Source organism: Microcaecilia unicolor, chromosome 3, assembly GCF_901765095.1.
Source record: "Microcaecilia unicolor chromosome 3, aMicUni1.1, whole genome shotgun sequence".
Taxonomy (NCBI): Eukaryota; Metazoa; Chordata; class Amphibia; order Gymnophiona; family Siphonopidae; genus Microcaecilia; species Microcaecilia unicolor.
The window spans coordinates 196,577,953-196,597,717 of record NC_044033.1 but is presented as its reverse complement, the minus strand read 5'-3'; the positions used below and the strand labels follow the sequence as shown (position 1 = coordinate 196,597,717).

The 19,765-nt window shown below is 47.5% G+C and overlaps 1 protein-coding gene across 4 annotated transcripts in view; it reads left to right on the top strand.

Moving 5' to 3' along the window:
- Positions 1-19,765, top strand: part of RGL3 (ral guanine nucleotide dissociation stimulator like 3) — a 44,225-nt gene that overhangs the window by 7,320 nt on the left and 17,140 nt on the right. For all 4 annotated transcript variants that reach the window (XM_030196962.1, XM_030196963.1, XM_030196964.1 and 1 more), the window contains 6 exons: positions 10,665-10,772; positions 10,944-11,155; positions 11,291-11,377; positions 11,634-11,842; positions 12,372-12,496; positions 18,580-18,789. In XM_030196962.1, the coding sequence (XP_030052822.1) occupies positions 10,665-10,772; positions 10,944-11,155; positions 11,291-11,377; positions 11,634-11,842; positions 12,372-12,496; positions 18,580-18,789 (951 nt within the window). The remainder of the gene's footprint in view (positions 1-10,664; positions 10,773-10,943; positions 11,156-11,290; positions 11,378-11,633; positions 11,843-12,371; positions 12,497-18,579; positions 18,790-19,765) is intronic.

The window sequence follows — 19,765 nt, the reverse complement described above, 5'->3', positions numbered from 1 at the left end:
CATCACAGAGAGCCAGATGCAGCAGGGCACCTTCCTCTTTCATTCCACAGTTGTAATCTAATCTGCTTTTATATGTGGCCTTATCCTGAAAGGTCCAAGGCAGGTTACACAAAGAAAGCTAGACAAACACTGAGAATTACAGGACGATTCAGTCTATACGCTGAATGAAACATTTCCTATAAAGATATGATTTTAAATATTTTCAAAAAGAACAATAGAAAGATTGATGCTTAATATACAAAGGTAGACCGTTCCAAATTTTCACTGCCTGATAAGGAAAAAAGCCCTCTGAAATTCACTTGGAATGGGGATTTTGACGAGCAGTGACCTAGTGAACGAAATGTAAGTCGTGAGCCCAAGGTCCATTACAGTGGAGAGCAAAGGATCTGGGACTTATCCACATTGTATTTAAAAATGGTTGGGCTATCTTGAAAATAATATCAGCCTGTATTGGCAACCAATAGTGGGGAGACCTTATCGAATCTTTTCAGTCTTCAGTAATTTATTAGAAATTCCAGAATTCAATGTATTACGATAGTCCAAATGAGTCAGTACTACTACTACTACTATTTAGCATTTCTATAGCGCTACAAGGCGTATGCAGCGCTGCACAAACATAGAAGAAAGACAGTCCCTGCTTAAAGAGCTTACAATCTAATAGACAAAAAAAAAAAAATAAAGTAAGGAAATCAAATCAATTAATGTGAACGGGAAAGAAGAGAGGAGGGTAGGTGGAGGCGAGTGGTTACAAGTGGTTACGAGTCAAAAGCAATGTTAAAGAGGTGGGCTTTCAGTCTAGATTTAAAGGTGGCCAAGGATGGGGCAAGACGTAGGGGCTCAGGAAGTTTATTCCAGGCGTAGGGTGCAGCGAGACAGAAGGCGCGAAGTCTGGAGTTGGCAGTAGTAACCACTGTTCTAGCAGAGCAAATACATCACGTTGAAAATTGGGATCGGATGGAACTTGAGTCTTAGTTTGATACTCGGCACTTTGCCGACTGCCACTGGGCTATGTCCATGCCTTGGCATTGAATTTCTTGGTTTGTGGAGCCGGTGTGATGTTCAGCACATAACTGGGTCGGAGGAACCACATAAAAATAGGACTGATGTTTAGGCAGTTCCTCGGCACTTAGCTGGCCACGTGTTGACTCCGCCCCTGGAATGTCCCCCCCAAAACCCCCGATTTTGACATAGACGCTAAACGGGCATAGTCAATGGTACTAACTGCTTAGTCCCAAACGAGCGACTTAACCAGCCAGGAGCCAATTCTGGCTGGTTAACGCGCTTTGAATATTGACCTGAAAAAGACTTTTCTGCATGTTATTTCCTTGGGGTAAAATCCCTCCCAAACCTGGGAAGATTTCTGCACCAGAATCAATTCTCCTGAGTGTAGTGGGACGTTAGATGATAACATTTCACTGGTATTAGTAAACCAAAGAACTTTAGTTTTGGGGGATTCAGTTTTCACAGATGCACCAATGTCCACCTCTATCTTCTCAATACAGTTCTTTATGCAGGTGTAGCTTGGAGATAACTCCCGCTGTGCCAATGTACAATAAAGATATCATCCGCAGGGGTTCATAAGTGTTGCCATATTGGTACAGACTGAAGATCCATCAAGCCCAGCATCCTGTTTCCAACAGTGGCCAATCCAGGTCACAAATACCTGGCAAGATCCCCCAAAAGTACAAAACATTTTATGCTGCTTATCCCAGAAATAAGCAGTGGATTTCCCCCAAGTCCATCGGCTTATGGACTTTTCTTTTGGGAAGCTATCCAAACCTTTTTTAAACTCCACTAAGCTAACTGCTTTACCACATTCTCTGGCAACGAATTCCAGAGTTTAATTACACATTGAGTGAAGAAATATTTTCTCTGATTTGTTTTAAATTTACTACTTTGTAGCTTCATTGCGTACCCCCCAGGGGCGTATCTGCGTGGGGCCTCAGGGGCCTGGGCCCCCGCAGATTTTGCCCTGGCCCCCCCTACCGCCATCAACCCTCCCCCGTGCCCGTTCTTACTTTTGCTGGCGGGGGACCCCAACCCCCGCCAGCCGAGGTCTGCTTCCACCTGCCGCTGCCTTCAAAACTTCTTCTTCAGCCGGCGGGGGACCCCAAACCCCCGCCAGCCGCCCCGCGCTGTTTAAAATTCATCTTCGGCCTCCGTGGCCGTGCTGCTGGGATAGGCGGCGCTGTTGAAATCCACTTCGGAGTCTGACGTCGTTGTACGTTGTACGTGCTGCGACGTCAGACTCCGAAGTGGATTTCAACAGCGCCGCCTATCCCAGCAGCACGGCCACGGAGGCCGAAGATGAATTTTAAACAGCGCGGGGCGGCTGGCGGGGGTTTGGGGTCCCCCGCCGGCTGAAGAAGAAGGTTTGAAGGCAGCGGCAGGTGGAAGCAGACCTCGGCTGGCGGGGGTTGGGGTCCCCCGCCAGCAAAAGTAAGAACGGCAGCGGGGGAGGGTTGGCGGCGGGAGGGGGGTGGAGAGACTAAGTCATTGGTGGCGGTGGGGGCTCGGCGGCGGCGGCGGCGGCGGGGGGGGGGGCGCTAAAATGTGCCCCCTCCCTCTGGCTCTGGCCCCCCCTACCGCCGGAGTCCAGATACGCCCCTGGTACCCCCTGGTCCTAGTATTTTTGGAAAGAGTAAACAAGTGATTTACATCTACCCGTTTCACTCCACTCATTATTTTATAGACCTCTATCATATCTCCCCTCAGCTGTCTTTTCTCCAAGCCATTTCAGCCTTTCCTCATAGGGAAGTCTTCCCATCCCCTTTTTCACATGCATCACTTTGCGCTTGCTCACATTAAATGTCATCTGCCATTTAGACGCCCAGTCTCCCAGTCTCGTAAGGTCCTCTTGTAATTTTTCACAATCCTCCTGCGATTTAATGACTTTGAATAACTTTGTGTCATCAGCAAATTTAATTACCTCACTAGTTACTCCCATCTCTAGGTCATTTATAAATATGTTAAAAAGCAGCGGTCCCAGCACAGAGCCCTGGGGAACCCCACTAACTACCCTTCTCCATTGAGAATACTGACCATTTAACCCTACTCTCTGTTTTCTAACTTTTTTTTTAATTTATAGAAGTCTTTATTAAGCATGAATAATCACAACATTACATATGCATCTGATTACAAAAACAATATAATATGCCACATATTTGCTGAATCCAAGGTGGAGTGCCAAGCGAACACTCCCTTTTACACCATAACCATGCTAAAACAGTACCATATAATACTTCAAACTTTTTTTTTATTATAATAAAGTAACCCCGCCCACTCCCTATCCCAAGTCCCTCCCTCCCTCCTCCCCCCCTTGTCTTCCCTTCCACTCCGATGTTATCTCTTTTATCCAGAACATCTTTTTAAAAAGGGTTCCCAGACCTTTTCCATTTAGGCATGGTTTTTCTTTTCTCAGCAGTCAGTCTCTCCATCTCGCATATATATCGTACCTTGGTTATCCATCTCACCATTGGGGAACCAATGGGGATTTCCAGCTTTGTGCTAAGTTGACTCAGGCTGCGTTCAGTGCACTTCTTAGTAGTGACCACTGGTCCAGCATAAGTCCCGCTGGTCTCTGTCCTAACAAAAAGATCAGGGGATGCCACTGTACAGATTTGCCCACCCATACCTGAAGGCGTGACTGCACTCCTTTCCAGTATGCCTTGGCCTTGGGGCATGACCACCAAATATGTCCCGCAGTTCCCACAGCCCCGCAGTTCTTCCAGCAGCGCTGTGATACCTGAGCAAACATGTGGTTTAGTCTGACCGGTGTCCAATACCATCTATAAAAGACCTTTATGGCACTCTCCTGCATAGCCACTGCTGTGGAGGACCTCAAAATCCTCTGCTCAAGCGCCACCCAGCCGGCCTCCGGCAAAGTAAACTGTAGCTCCTGCTCCCACCTCTGTCTATGTATGAGGGATCGTTTTACGCCTACCACTTGATAAGCATATAGGGAGGAGATCAATCCTCACGTACCTCTCGAATCTACACACCTCCTCCATCGGGTGAGTATCCCGCCTCAGACATCCCTGATAAGCCTGCCCTTTCAGAAAATGCTGCATTTGGAGGTAGGCATACCGATCCCCGGGCCGAAGCCCAAAATCGTCTACCAAGGTTTCAAAAGGCACAATGGCCCCTCCCACATGCATCTGCCCCACCATGTCTAATCCCAATTCCGCCCATCTACAAGAAGTGTTATTTCCCATACCAGGCTCAAATAGGGGGTTGTCCACTATCGATGCCAACCCCGACACTGGAGGTGTTCAGTCTGGGAACATAAGGTCCCAATAATAAAATGTGGTTTGGACTGTGGGCAGGAACTTTTCCACCCTTCCCCAATGTTTACTCGCCAGCCACATTAGATGTCCGAGTTTCCGAGAACCCACCAAGGTTTGTTCAATGTCTACCCACAATTTATGGTCTTCCCTCCTAAACCAGTCTACCGCCGCCCGCGCCTGCGCCGCCTTATAGTACCAGAACAGGGGCACCCCCAGCCCTCCCTCATGTCTACTCTTATACAACAGGGCATGGGGCAACCGCGGTCTCTTCCGATTCCACACGAACCTGTTCAAAATGTCCTGCAACCCCGATAGAAATGATCTGGACAACCTCAGGGGAAGAACCTGGAATGGGTACAGGAATCTAGGCAGTATGTTCATTTTAATCGCGGCTATCCTCCCGAACCAGGATAGCCCCACCGACATCCATCTATCTAGGTCCTTCTGGATCTCCTGCTTTAGTGCCAGATAATTAATGGCGAACAACTCAGACAAGTTGCTCGAAATCTGCACACCCAAGTAACTCAGTTGTTTGTCCTCCCACTTAAAAGCAAAGGACGACCACAGTGTGACCATTAGCCTCGGTGACACTCCCACCGCTAAACCTATTGATTTACTAGCATTTAGTTTATATCCAGATACCCTAGTATACTCTTCTATCACCTTCACCAAATTAGGGAGAGAAACTAATGGGTTTGTTAGGGTGAGGATAGAAATCAAACAAAATAAAACACGGAAAAGAACATAAGATGATACCTTGTTTATTGGACATAACTTAATACATTTCTTGATTAGCTTTCGAAGGTTGCCCTTCTTCGTCAGATCGGAAATAAGCAACTGTGCTAGCAGACAGTGTATATAAGTGAAAACATTCAAGCATTACTATGACAGTCTGACAGGGTGGGAGGATGGGGGTGGGTAGGAGGTATGCATGGGGATATCAAAGCATATCATTGATATTCTAACAGGATGGGTGTGGATAGGTGAGGGGTGGGGTGATCAACAGAGAAATACAGCTTTATGGTTTATAATGGGCTAGGAACCCCAGATCCTTGTTAAGTGTTTTCTGTTGGGTGTTAAAGTAGACTAACACGGCTACCACACTCCTCTACTTAGGGTGAGGAGAATGTCATCTGCAAATAAAGCTATTTTATATTCCTGCGTTCCCACCCTCACTCCAGTAATGTCCTTGTTTTCTTGAATTGCCTCTTCTATAGGTTCCATCGCCAAAGCAAATAGTAACGGGGACAAGGGGCACCCCTGCTGTGTTCCCCTACCCAATTGGAAAGCCCCAGAATTTCCTCCGTTTACATGCACACAGGCCTACGGCGATGCATATAACGCCTGAATCCAGGTTCTATAATGCTGGCCGATCCCTACTCTATGTAAGACCTTATCTAGATACCCCCAATGGACCCGGTCAAATGCCTTTTCAGCGTCTAATCCGAGCAGCACCACAGGCCGGGCCTTCTTCTGGGCCGCATACAGAAGGTCCACCGTTCTCCGAATGTTGTCCATAGCTTGTCGTTTGGCTACGAAACCCACCTGATCTGGGTGGATCAGGCTTGGGAGCACCTTTCCCAGGCGATTTGCTAAAACTTTAGCCAAGATTTTGACATCGGTATTAAGGATCGAAATAGGTCAATACAAGGCACATTCAGTTTTATCTTTGCTGGGTTTTGGTATGACAGCCACCCAGGCCTCCATCATAGTCTTGGGGAGAGGTGCTTCCTCCCTCACCGAATTAATAATCATCGTTAAATATGGAGCTAGGTCCACCACGTATGCCTTAAAGAACTCATTCGTGAAGCCGTCTAAGCCCGGTACCTTCCCCGTTGGGAGCGCTTTAATAACCTGAATTACTTCTTCCACCCTCACCGGCTCTTCCAGTTCCTTCTTCTGTGATGCCGAGAGAACCAACAGTCCCCTGGCCCCCAAGTAGTCATCTATTTTCCCGGTCTTTACAGCAGCATCTTCCCTATACAGAGTCTCATAATATTGGGCAAAACATTCTCTAATCTGTGCTGACCTTCGTACCACCTCCCCCTTAGCGTCCTTAATTTTCAAAATATGTCGATCTGATCTCATTTTTCTTAGTTTAGCAGCCAACATCCTGCCTGGCTTTGTTAGTGCAGGCATAGTGAACCTGTTTAAGCCTTGCGTGCACGAACTGCAGACTGTCCTCATGTAGCGTGGCAATCTCCAGTCTCACGGCCTGTAGCCTTCTAAGGTCGGACACAGAACCTGATGCCTTGTACCTAGTCTCCAAGGCCCCCAGCTTTTCCATACACTGGCTCAAGCATGCCTTATGAGCCCGGGCCTTCTGACCTGCTTGTTTAATAAAATACCCTCTCGAAACTACCTTAAAGGCGTCCCAAACAGTCCCAAGTGCAGGTCCCGAGTCCATGTTAATATCAAAGTATTCTCTCAAGACTGGGATAAAGCTGGCCACCGTTTCTGGGTCCTGTAACATCTCTTTTCTCTCACCTCTTCCCTCTTCCCTCAAAGAAGGAATACTAGTCCAGACTGGGGCATGGTCTGAGATGGAAATATGACCTATGCTTGTCTCTCCCCCCCCCCCCCCCCCCCCCCCGGCTGGATATTGTTTTGTCAAGGAAAATATAATCTAGTCTGGAGTAAGAGAGATGCACATGGGAGTAAAAGGTGTAATCCCTTCCTCTGGGATGTCCCGATCTCCACACGTCATATAGACCCATCTTGTCTATGAAATGTTTCAGTGCCTGAGAGATTTTACGATCCATTGGCGCAGGAGGAGCTGACCTGTCAAGCCCAGGCTGCACAGTGGCGTTAAAGTCACCGCCACCAGTAGTTTACCTCTGACAAAGGCCTGCAGCTCCTTCCGGAGACGCAGGAAAAAACGTTCCTGCCTCTTGTTCGGTGCATAGACACTGACCAGTGTGTACTCCTCCTGCTCCAGCAACACATGCAGAAAAAGAAATCTCCCCTCCCTGTCCTTTCTTGAGTGCAAAATCTGTACCTGGACATCTTTATGGACCATTATAGCCACCCCCCTTTTTTTTTTGCACCCATCACCTCAGAGGCACAAAATACCTGAGGGTATTGTTTAGAGCGCAGTAGTCCCTCATGCTTTGTTAAAAAGTGGGTTTCTTGCACAAAGACCACTTGTGGCTTCATCAGTTGCAATTCACGCAGCAAGGCATGCCTTTTATATGGAGAATTCAGCCCCTTTATGTTATATGTGAGAAACTTAAAGTCCCCCATTTAACAGTCTCTGAACAAGGCAAACTATGAATGGAAGACTCTTACCCTGCCATACTCCACCCTCCCTCCGCCCCCCCTTCCTACCTATCCCCCCCGAACCTCCCCTCCTCTCCCCCAACCCACTCCCTATTCTCTATCCACCACCCACCAACTAGCGCCATACAGCACTACTTGGGATCACAGAGGAAGAAATCCCACTGGCCAAACCTGTAACAATATTAAAACTATCTTAAGCTAAAGTAAACACTACCCCCAACCCCCTCCCCCCCGCACTCCTCCCCCCCCCCCACCCCTTATATGTTCACACACATTGTCATCCCTAACCATCTGCCTTAATAAGTCTCTCTTGTCAACTCTCCCACTTCAGTCAGTCTTCACTTCCCTCATTGGGGCCTCCGTCACCAGCCTGTGCACTCTCTCCGACCAGTCTAGTAGCGTGTCCACAGGTCTGGGGTCGCTTGTTCTTGGCCGCCTTCTCCACTCTCTGCCATCTCTGAAGGCGGGCCTTTGTGGAGGAGGCCATCCCTCCCAGCATAGCTACTGTCTGGGTCAATCCCGCTTCATGTAGGCTCTTCCACGCTGCTCCCACACTACGGCAGTGGATTTTCTCGCCATTGAGTTCAAAGCAGATAGCAAACGGGAATGCCCATCTGTAGAGAATCTTTTCTTTATTCAGGATCTCTATTACCGGCCTCATGGCTCTCTGCAGATTCAAGGTAAACAAGGAGAGGTCTTGATATATCGCTACACGTGCCCCATTAAACTCTAAATTGGGGGTCTTTCTGGCTTTTTGCCATATCCGCTCCTTACAAGCATAGGTGGTGAACCGCACCATGATATCTCGCGGCTTATTATCTCGCACAGACCCCAGCGCTCTATGGGCCCTGTCCATGTCCACTGCGTTAGCATCAAATTCTTTTCCCATCAGCTGTGCGCAAATGGCGCGCACTACAGCAGGAACATCTTCCATGTCACCGCTCTCCTGCACTCCCCGGAACCGGAGGTTTTGCCTGTGTCCCCGATTCTCGAGGTCGTCGAGCTTATATTGTAATTCTTCTGCCTGCTCCGCCATCTGCTTTAATCGCCTGTCCACATCTTCATTTTTCTCCCCCTGTTCATCCACCCGCTCCTCTAGGGCTTCTACCCTGCCCCCAAGCTCCCTCAAATCCACACTGAGGGCGCCCACGTGTTCCAGGATTTCTTCCTTAGACACTAAGATCTCGGCTCTGATCACCTCCAGGCATTTGGTCAGATCTTGCGGGAGTGCTTGCTTGGGGGCGGGTTCAGCGCGCTCTTCACGGGATGAAGCCGAGCCCGACTCCGACACTCTGCGCGGCTTGGGAGAGACATGGTGAGCTAGGCCTCTGTCTGTCTGCCTCATGGACAGGCGTTCGCTCTCTCGTGACGGAGCACCGCTTTTCTTACTCATATTGTAATCCGGAATCGCTCACCCGTCTGGTGCAGCTCCTTTGGAAGCGTGGAGAGGATTTTTAATTCGGATGGCACCTTAAAGAAGGTAAGGAAGCGCGGAGCTCAGGGATTAAGCTGCCATTCAGCCCCTTGACATCACTTCCTCCTGTTTTCTATCTTTTAACCAGTTTTTAATTCACAATAGAACATATCCTCCAATCCCAACAGAGTGTATTCGCTCTCCCCCTTCTGACATAATTGGCCATTTAGTGTCACTTTCAGTTCCTGGGTCCCAGGGCCACCATTTGTGTTATAGAGAGACTGATGTATGTCAAGATGGAGACTGGTGCTATCATGGGGAAACTCTTCCAAGTACAGGAAAAGACAGTATGACCCTGAGCTGTTTCATGCTTCACTGTTCTATAGACCCCTGGTACATTATGATTCCTGGCTTCTCCCGTGTGCTGGAGCCTCCTAATACAGCCTTTTCCCATGTACTAAACCCTCCGGAACACTATGAACGGATGATCCCTGGCCCTTTTCCCCCTGGCCTGGTTTGGGTATGAATTCCAGCCTTTCTCCTTGGGCTCTAATTCTGTACTTCTTCCATTTATTTAGATTTTGCTCACACCTTTTTTCAGTAGTAGCTCAAGGTGAGGCTCAGACGTCACGAGAGTTGACTGAGAAAACATTCAGGCACCTGTTACCCTAGACAAGGTCCACGAGGCTCTGAAGCATGACAGAACGACCCTCTAGCCCAGAACTAATGAGTTCACCTGGTGTTATAGAACAGTAACAGCCGACAGCGCTGCCTCTGCACCAATAACATCTCTCTGCCTCCAGACTAAACTATGAAAATCATGGAGGCTGCGCTGAGTGGTTCTGGGGCTTGGGGGGGGGGGGGGGGCACAGATGTGAAATCAATGTTTGATTTTTGTTCCCCTCTATGTCCTGTAATCAAGCATTTCTTACCAAGTTTGGCTTTGAAACAAGTACTTGCAGATAAGGAAAGGCACCCACCTCCCCTCCCTTCAGTCACAGAGTTAATGGGAATCCAGCCAGGAAAATAACAGTTCCCAGCCCAGCCTCAGGATACAGACTGAGGGGCTCTCTTAGCTTTATAAGAAAGCATCTCTTGCCCAGCTTGAGCATCGCCCAGATCAGATAGCAGGAGAAGAGACCCGATGAAGATGAAGGTCTAGTTTTCAGTTCCATATCATTGATCACAGGTGAAGGAAAGGACTAAAACACCCTCTAAAACTAGCATGAGTGGAGGTTCTATGACATGGATGGTGTGGAGGGGGTGAATCTGTGTCTTAAGTGGTTGGCAGATTTGTTTTCTGATGGGATTTTGTGGGAGGGTTGCTGCTTCTATAATATAATGAGGTGATTGGGGCAAGCACTGGATCTGTTCAATGATGGGTTGTTGGGTGATGTGGATCAGTTTTATGATGGGATGTTGTGGTGCAGGAGCTGGATCTGTTGTATTATAGGATGTTAGGTGTTGTGGGAGCTGGATCTTTTCGTAATGGGATGTTGTTTGGTGTGGGAGCTGGATCTGTTGTATGATGGGATATTAAGTGTTTTGGGAGCTGGACCTGTTGTATGATGGGATGTTAAGTGTTTTGGGAGCTGGATCTGTTGCATGATGTGGGTTGAAGGGGGGGGGGCTCTAGGTCTTATCTTGTATCTTGTCCTCTCCCTCTTCCCTCTCTTCGTTTGCAGACCCCCTTCCAGGAGTGGGGTGAGGAGGTGGAAGATGACGCTATATACAACATCACACTCTGGAGGTCCAAAAGTGATACACCTGGACACGAAGGAAGCATTGCCATGGTACACAGAAGTATCAATCACCACACACACACACATAGAGAGACACATCTATATACACAGTCACAAAGATATACATCTATCAAACACAGACACAGATATGCACATAGACACAAACATATTTAGCAGACACTCAGGCTCCCTGCTGAGTCACCCTCTCTGGTCCCTGTACAGGACACTGCCGAGTCTCCATCATCCCCAGGTTGTGACTTCATCCAGTACCGAACCTGCAAGCTGCGCACTCTGAAAGCCGGGACCCTGCCGAGGCTGGTGCAAAACCTTATTGCTGTCTATGGGGGCCATGACCAGGTCTATATCCACAGCTTCCTGGCCACTTACCACACCTTTGCGGACACAAGCACTGTGCTGCAGCTACTCCTGGAGAGGTGAGGTGGGGGAGAGCCCATTTGCAGGCTGCCAGACTAGTTCTGAATTATCCTTAACACTCCCCTTCCTTCTTTGAGTATGAGCTGATCTTGTGTTGACACTTTCCCTTTAACATCACATCCTTCTTCCCCTAGTGCCTGGCCGGTTGCAGAAGGGGCTCAGTGGTACCCTCAGTCTTCGGAACAGGATGCAGCAGAAGCTCAGAACCTTGGCTGCTCTGGGTAAGACACAGCAGGTTCTTCTGAGGGGGGGGGGGGGGGGGGATCCAGGAAAAATGCAAAAGTGAGAATTTGTTGGGGTGAGGGAAGGGGAAAGAGGGGTGTGTCCTTCCCCTGTCACATGCCAGGGCCAGCAGTACAGATCCTGGGTTGGTAGTGTGAGCTGGCACATCCTCTCCCTGCCTTGGTCAGTTTCCTCCCTTGCTATTATGAAGGGAAGATGTGCAGAGATGACCCTAGGGTACTATTTCTTCTGCAGAGCCATAGTCTATGTTCTTCGCACCTGGCTGGAGTCTCACCCTGAAGACTTCCGAGAGCCACCCCACTACTGCAGCCTGAGGATGGCTCAAGCTTACCTAAAAAAGGCCTCCAGAGGGACAGAAGGGGACGAGGGGGACAGCCAGACTGAGAGGGTTCTGCAGCAGTTTCAGAAAGAGGAGGAAGAGGAGGCGGAAGCAGAGCGGGACAGTAAGTCTTTCTGGCATTTGGGACCCTTTGTCTATCTTTACATGTAGCTGCATGTTTCTAACTTTCTGAACTGGACATGGAAGAGTCATCGCTGGAATGCCCTGAGCCTACCCAGTCCCACTTTTTCCCCATTTCAGTATACCTTGGCCATCCTGGTGAGAGACTTCCTCCCACCCATGAGTAGCGCATCATACCCATGGGGGGTGGGGGGGTGGGAGCGATTCACCCCCTCCCTTAAGCCCTTTGCAGCTTCAACCATCTCAACCAATCGGGCTGAAGAATTAAACCTAGATTTCTCTGTGGGGCTCTGACATCCTGTATCTGTTGACAAGTCTTTTTCTTCCTTTGACTAATTTTCCTGCCACATTACCTCAAGGATAGGGAAGGGGGAGGGACACAGGAGCTGATGTCATTGTTTTTTCTAGCTCTGAGTGCCTGTGGACCAGTAAAAAGCATTACTGGCTAACTGATCATGTTTGCCACAAACCCTTCCCCATCTCTGTCCTTTCTCTTCAATATTTCTTTGCAGTGGGCCTCCCTCATCACTTCACTTTTCTGACACTGGGAGAGGAAACCGATGGTTTGACGGAGGCACCTGATCTTCTGTCGTTCTCTGCGGAAGATGTGGCCGAACAGCTGACACTCATGGATGCAGTAAGACAGAAAGGGATGGAGGGATGGAGATGGTAAAGGGTGGTGGATTGGAGGGATGAAGACAGGAGGAGGTGTGAAGGTGGGAAGGGGTGGGGGATGGAGACATTGAGGAGATGTTGTGAGATGGGTTTAGGGTGGGACAGGGAAAGGGTGTAGTATCTTTGATGATTAGATATTCTGTGTGTGTGTGGGGGGGTCTCTTCAGTTACATAATACCCTTATGAGGATGTGTCTGGATTTGAACTCATGGAATTACTGGTCTCCAAGTCGCAGGACAGTTTGGTTGTTGATTCTGTGCAGGTTGGATCAGAAAGTTGGGGGATATTTTAGAGATGTAGCTTTAGAAAGGAGAGCGGGAGACCACGTGGTGCGATGAGCTGAGCAGGACGTGAATTGCTTCAGCTCCGAGACCCGCTCCCCCTAAAACTGCTTAATTAGCAACAAAGCAGCATTGCCACTACTAACCAAGACTACAAGAGTATATGGACAAATATATTCAAAAATCGCCTGGTGGTATGGCGCTGCGTACTGCAAAGAAAGAAAAAATAAAAGCGGGAAGCTTGGAAGGAGCTATGGCAGAAGGCCCGGGAACCGCGGTAGCGACATACAATTTTACAGAACAACAATTGGTCCAACTGACCTCTGCTATTGAAAGAGCTTGGGCTCCGAAGTGGACGGCATTGCATGACAAATTGGATCAATATCAGACTGCAGTGGACGGCCTGGGGATCAGGACGGGAGATCTGGAGGCCAGAATGGCAGCCATTGAGGACGAGACACGAGGTTACGGGCCGGATATACACAACTTGCAAAAACAACTGAAAGAACAAAGTGCAAAGCTGGAGGACCTGGAGAGCCGTTCGCGGAGAAATAATGTCCGTATAGTTGGGCTCCCAGAGCAACTGCCTGAACGAAATCTAGAATCTTGGCTGGAAAATTGGCTAGGAAAAGAACTGGCACTCACGGATTCGTCTGGCTCGCTGGTAATCGAGCGGGCACACCGAATAGGACGAAGAGTGGAAACAAATAACAGGCCAAGAGTGGTGGTGGCGAAAATCCTTAATTATAAACATAAAATTGAAATACTACAAGGGTTTAAATTAAGGAGAGACTCACTCAAATATGATGGACGCAATATATTGATCTTCCAAGATTACACAACGTCGGTTCAAGAGCAGCGCAAGAAATTTCATCCATTGTGCTCACAGTTGATTGAGAAAAAGATAAAATTCGCGTTACAATATCCCGCTAAGTTGCGGCTGTGCATTCAGGACAAATGGCAAACTTTTGATAAAGTGGAGGAAGCACGAGCGACTCTGATGGAACAACAGTTGTTGGACAGTACATAGAAAGGGAAAAGAATAAAACCGTGTAAAAAGACATAATTGACTGTGAGTAATACATTGCAGAAAATGGAGAGAAATATGTTGTATAAGAATGGGGGAGGGGGTCTCATAGCATAGACACGTGGTTTTACATTTTCGTGGGCATTGTGACCTGGGGAAATGTTTTGGGGTAGCAATACAGGATGGGGTACGGGAGAACATGGGGGAAGGATGGGTTGGGAATGGGAGGGGGGGAGAGTAAAATATACTCCAGTATGGCTAAACCACAATAAAAATTTGGATGGCTCAGTATTTCTACGAAGGCAAGAGGGGGAGGTGCTGCGTTTAAGGTATGGGACACACGAGACAATAGATAAAAGACAGAAATGGCACTATACATTAGGGCAACACATGCAGTTTAGATTATGCCCGCTCGAATAATAACATGGAACGTGGGAGGGATTTCCTCTCCAATTAAAAGGGCAAAAATACTTTCGGCCCTGCGGAGACATAAGGCTGATATCGCCTGTTTACAAGAAACCCGCCTGTCGGTGGCAGAACACAACAAACTAAAGAAAACTTGGGTGGGTGAGGTGTTTGCCAGCTCCCCCCGGGGCCGCAAAGGCGGGGTAGCAGTCTTATTTAGAAAAGGATTGGCGTATAGGGCCTCGTTGGTAGCCACGGACCAGGCAGGGAGAAACTTGATGTTAAAGGTGTGGTTGCAAGGGATGGAAGTAAATTTACTGGTAATTTATGGACCAAACAAACCCGACCCTGAATTTTATCAAACAATATTGAAGTTATGCAATCTGAATGGGAACCGACCACTACTGGTAGTGGGAGATTTAAATCTGGTAATGGACCCGGACCGGGACTGCACAAATCCAGGTTCCTCACATTATCAAGGACACAGAGGAGAGACACTACCTTGCCTAGTACGCGCACTAGATTTAGTGGATACATGGAGGGCCTTACACCCAACAGAAACAGATTTCACGCATAGATCCCGGGCTCATGGGACGCAAGCTAGACTAGACTACATATTAATAACACGTGGAGAGTTTTACAGAGTGCAGAGGGTAACTATAGGACCGGAGGAGATATCTGATCACGCTCCAGTATGGCTGGATTTGGAAACTAATATAGGGGAGGTAGGCGGGAAAAGATGGAGGTTCCCGGCCTATCTGGGGGCCGATCCACAATTTCAAAAATATATTGACAAAAAGTGGGAGGAATTTGAAGCAGATAATGCACATCATGCGGATCAGATGTCCCTGTTTTGGTCGACCTTTAAGGCCGTCCTACGTGGAGCCATTATAGTGTATGTCGCCCTTAAAAAGAAGAAAGCGGCAGCAAGCGTGCTTTTACTAGAAGCACAACTGAGATGAGCAAAGAAAGCTTATGCGGAGAACCCAACCCCAATGAAGCTAGAGACGTTGAAGGCCACACAGGTGTCCCTTAACACATTGCTGCATGAAAAAGAAACACACTCCCACCTGTATAAGAGATATAGGCTAGAGAGATATGGTAACCGATCGGGTCGCATGCTGGCCAGGGCTATAAAGACCTGGAATGGCCCACGAACAATTGACGCGCTTAGAAATCAACAGGGACAACTAACTAACAACCCAACACAAATTGCTAAAATTCTGGCTTCACACTTTGCCACTTTATACAAAAAAGAACAGTTAGAAAGCCCGCAGAGGATTGGGATGTATTTGGCACAATCGGGGCTTCCCGGGCTGACAGTTGAGGAACAGCAAGCCCTAAATGCCCCTTTGACGGCAAAGGAATTGCAGGCAGTAATAAAAAAACTGAAGTTATACTCTGCGCCAGGGCCTGATGGATTTTCAGGTGAATTTTATAAAATGTTACCACAGAGAGCAAGGGGGGCATTGATAGATTATTTTGATGAGGTGATAGAGGATGGCAAGTTACCCCAATACGCTAACACATCAACAATTACTTTAATATTAAAACCAGGGAAACCAAAAGAATCAGCAGAGTCATACAGACCCATATCATTATTGAATGTAGACATTAAAATATTAGCAAAAATTCTGGCGGAACGCATGGCAGCCGTTCTTCCTAGATTGGTAGGACCGGATCAAGTGGGATTCGTCAGGAATAGGTCATCGGTTTTAAATGTACGGAAGGCCCTGGTGGCGATGGCTAGATGTCAGGAGAGGAGAGACCCTGCGATGCTCCTGAGTCTGGACGCAGAAAAAGCCTTTGATAAAGTGAGTTGGGATTTCCTCTTCCAGACTCTGGAGCAACTGGGATTTGGGGAATGGTTTGGGAAGGCAGTAAAAGTCTTGTACAGCCAACCAAGAGCGGCAGTATTGGCAAATGGGTCATTAAGTGAAGAATTTCCAATAGAACGTGGTACGAGACAGGGGTGCCCCCTGTCTCCTCTACTGTTTGTGCTTACTTTGGAACCGTTGCTGAGGCAAATAAATGAAACAGAAGTTATTAAGGGGGTGAGTTTGGATAAGCGCCAAATAAAAGTATTAGCATACGCTGATGACCTTTTGGTGATAATAACAGATGTCAAACGTTCGCTCAATTCCCTATTAGAGGTATTAGCCAGGTATAGGAAGGTGGCGGGGTTTACTTTAAATCTAGATAAGTCCCTGGCTTTGTCAATCACCCCCAATTTGGTAGACAGAGAAGGACAAGAGTTCCCCTTTAAACGAGCAGGTGGAACACTTAAATATTTGGGGATATGGTTATCAGCGGATTTAAGACAGGTTTACACACTTAACATACAACGGCTATTGAAGGATACCGAACAGAATCTGAAGGGATGGGAATCATTGCCATTAAATTTATGGGGAAGAATATCCCTGTTTAATATGTGCATTGTACCTAAATGGTTGTATGTATTTCAATTGCTGCCTTTATTTTTGAGAAACAAAGAAGAGCGCAGTCTGAACAAAATGTTAAGACAGTTCTTGTGGAGAGGGAAAAGAGCTCGTCTCTCACAGGAAACTTTATGTACCCCAGTAGAGTATGGTGGTCTGGGATTAATCAGTATTAAGAATATCACAATTGCCAGTGGGATGCGTCACATCAATGACTGGTTTCGCCAGACATCCTACTTCTCAAACACAGAGCTGGAACTCAGCCTGCTTTCACAGACGCATTTCAGTAACTGTCTACATTCAGGAGGGGGTGACGTACCAGATATATTGAAAGTCACGGGGATCTTGAGTTCTGCCAAGGCAAACTGGAAATGGATATGCTGGAAGCACCAGTTCTCGCCCAAAGTAACTCCTTATCTTTCTATTGTGAACAATCCTGGCTTTGAGCCAGGATGCATCTACCCAGCCTTTAGTAGGTGGAAATTAAAAGGAATGACATATTTGTTACAAGTCCTGACGTTGGAAGGCAAGCTTAAGTCATTTTCAGAATTGAAGACAGAGTTTTTAATTCCTTCAAGAGATTATTTTCACTATGCACAGCTACAACATTACATTAAGACATTGCCATGGACAGACTTGACGGAGGATGTACAGGAAGAATTGTCTTCAGCATACTCTTTAAGGGCGCAGGATAAAGTGCCGCTGGCGTTCCATCACCGCCACATAAAAGATATGACCCCAGAGGTGGACTATAAGAGGATGGCAGAAATGTGGGGAAGAGATTTATCCATAGCCATCATGGAAGACCTGCTTAAAGACTATATTTTGTCCATCAAGAAACGCTCAAACTTTGCAGCTCACTGGGAAATACAGTATAAAATAGTGATGCGGATGTACGTGGCGCCTAGAAGGGCATTTCATATGGGCATGTCCCCGTGGGGGGAATGTCCCAAATGTGGAGCAGATGGAGCAACGTTAGGTCACATGCTGTGGTCATGCAAGGAAATACAAAAGTTCTGGAAAGTCATAACACTCCAGGTTTCTAAATTGTGGAAAGTGAAATGGCAGTTGGATGCGAGATTGTTGTTTAATCACTTCAGAGCACCGTGGCACGCAGTGAAAGGGCTGAAAGTATTCTTAGGAAAGACTGTCATAATAGCACAACAATGCATATTGGCCAAATGGATTACAAATAACTGTCCAACGCTACAGGAATGGAGATTGCGTATGATTACTCTGGTGCGAATGGAGAAAATGACAATCAGAGACGTTTCATCAAGAAACGGGGAGAACTGGCAGCAATGCTGGTGTTTATTTCTGAGTACATTAACCCCGGCGGCGAGAAGCCGAATTTTGAACAGATAATTATAAAAAGTTTGAGTCATATTGGACAGATCCAAGATGGTTTAAGATGCTAGAGGAAGAAGAAGGGAAGGGAAGGGGGGGGGGGATTTAAGGGGAAGGGGTAGGGGTAGTTGGGGAGGGAAGGGGGATAATAACGCAAAAAAGGAATTAAGACCCTATTAGAAAGAAAGTTGTTAATATGGATATATTTGTACAAGGTTTTAAATGTAACAAAAGATTGGTTAATAACAATGTTACTGTATAATTCCATAATAAAAATGATTTAAATATAGAAAGGAGAGCGATTTCACAGGTAATCCCCCCCTCCCATGACACATTTCCTTATTTTACTTGCTTCCTCACTTGCCCAGTGGAGTAGAAGGAAGACAAGAAAACTCTTAAGGGGATTCATGACCATCTCTACCTAGTTACACATGGAAGAACTGGGGGGGGGGGGGGGGGGGTCAGGCCTCTCCCTCTCCCCCTACAGCTGCCCTGCATCATGTTTGTTCCTCTGACTATTCTTGTCTTCTCACCTCCTGGCTGGCAGGTGCTCTTCCAGAAAGTTGTACCCTTCCATTGCCTGGGCTGCATCTGGTCTCAGAGGGACAAAGACAAGCAACTGGCCCCCACTGTCCGTGCCACTGTGGCTCAGTTTAATTCTGTGGCAGGCTGCGTCACGGCCTCGGTGCTGGCAGATGTGCAGCTGAAGGGTCAGCAGAGGGCGAAAGTGTTGGAGAAGTGGATTTGCATTGCACAGGTGAGGTGGCAGGATGGGGGAGAGGGAGGGAGGGGGAATAGGGGAAAGCACAGCAGGGTCCTCAGTCCTCCTGGATATGCTCCCTGGGTCAAGGAAATTTTGTGGACCTGGGAGTCTGGCAGGGTAGTATCGGGGGGGGGGGGGGGGGGGTGTTACCTGATGTGGAGACCCAGAATCTTACCGCTAGCAAAAATCATACTGCACAGCTGTTAGGAAATTGACTTTAGTTTGCTATTGAGAAAGACATGGAGAAGCCACTGCTGGTTGCAGGGAATGATGCTACTATTTGGGTTTCTGACAGCTACTTGTAACTTGGATTATGGACAAGTTCCTGGAGGAAAAGTGCATAGTCTGTTAATGAGATGGGCATGGATTGGCCACTGTTGGAAGCAGGATACTGGGTTAGATGAACCATCGGTCTGTCCCAGTGTGGCTATTCTTATGTTCTTATGACTTTAGTGGATAATTTAAGAACAGGACGTTTTGTGTACATTACACCCACTTAAAATAGACAACATGAGGGTCGCTTTCTAACAGGGCACCTGGGTTTACAGGGCAGGAAGGCACCAGTTTTACAGAAACAGAAGTGCCTGTGAGGCTTTGCAAAAGAGATGTCTGAATGCTGTGCCACCAAGTGACATCTGCTCCGAGACATTGTGACCATGCAGGATGCCAACCTCCTTCTTTCTGTGCCCACTGTTTGCCTCTGGGGACCCCAATGCTTGCCTCAGGTGCAAACATAGAGCGTAACCCTTCTGGGACAGGAAAATACCTGAATGTAACTGACCTTGAGCTACAGCTGAAATGGTGATAATCTAAACCCAAATCAATAAATCGTCTGAGCAGAACCTCATCTTACAAGCACAGCCTGGTGGTTATTCAACTCTCTGATGCATTTGACTGTGACACATGGACAGCAAAAGTGCTTTAAAAAAAATCAGGGTGTGGGATGGCTAAAGAGAAATGTATGAGAAGG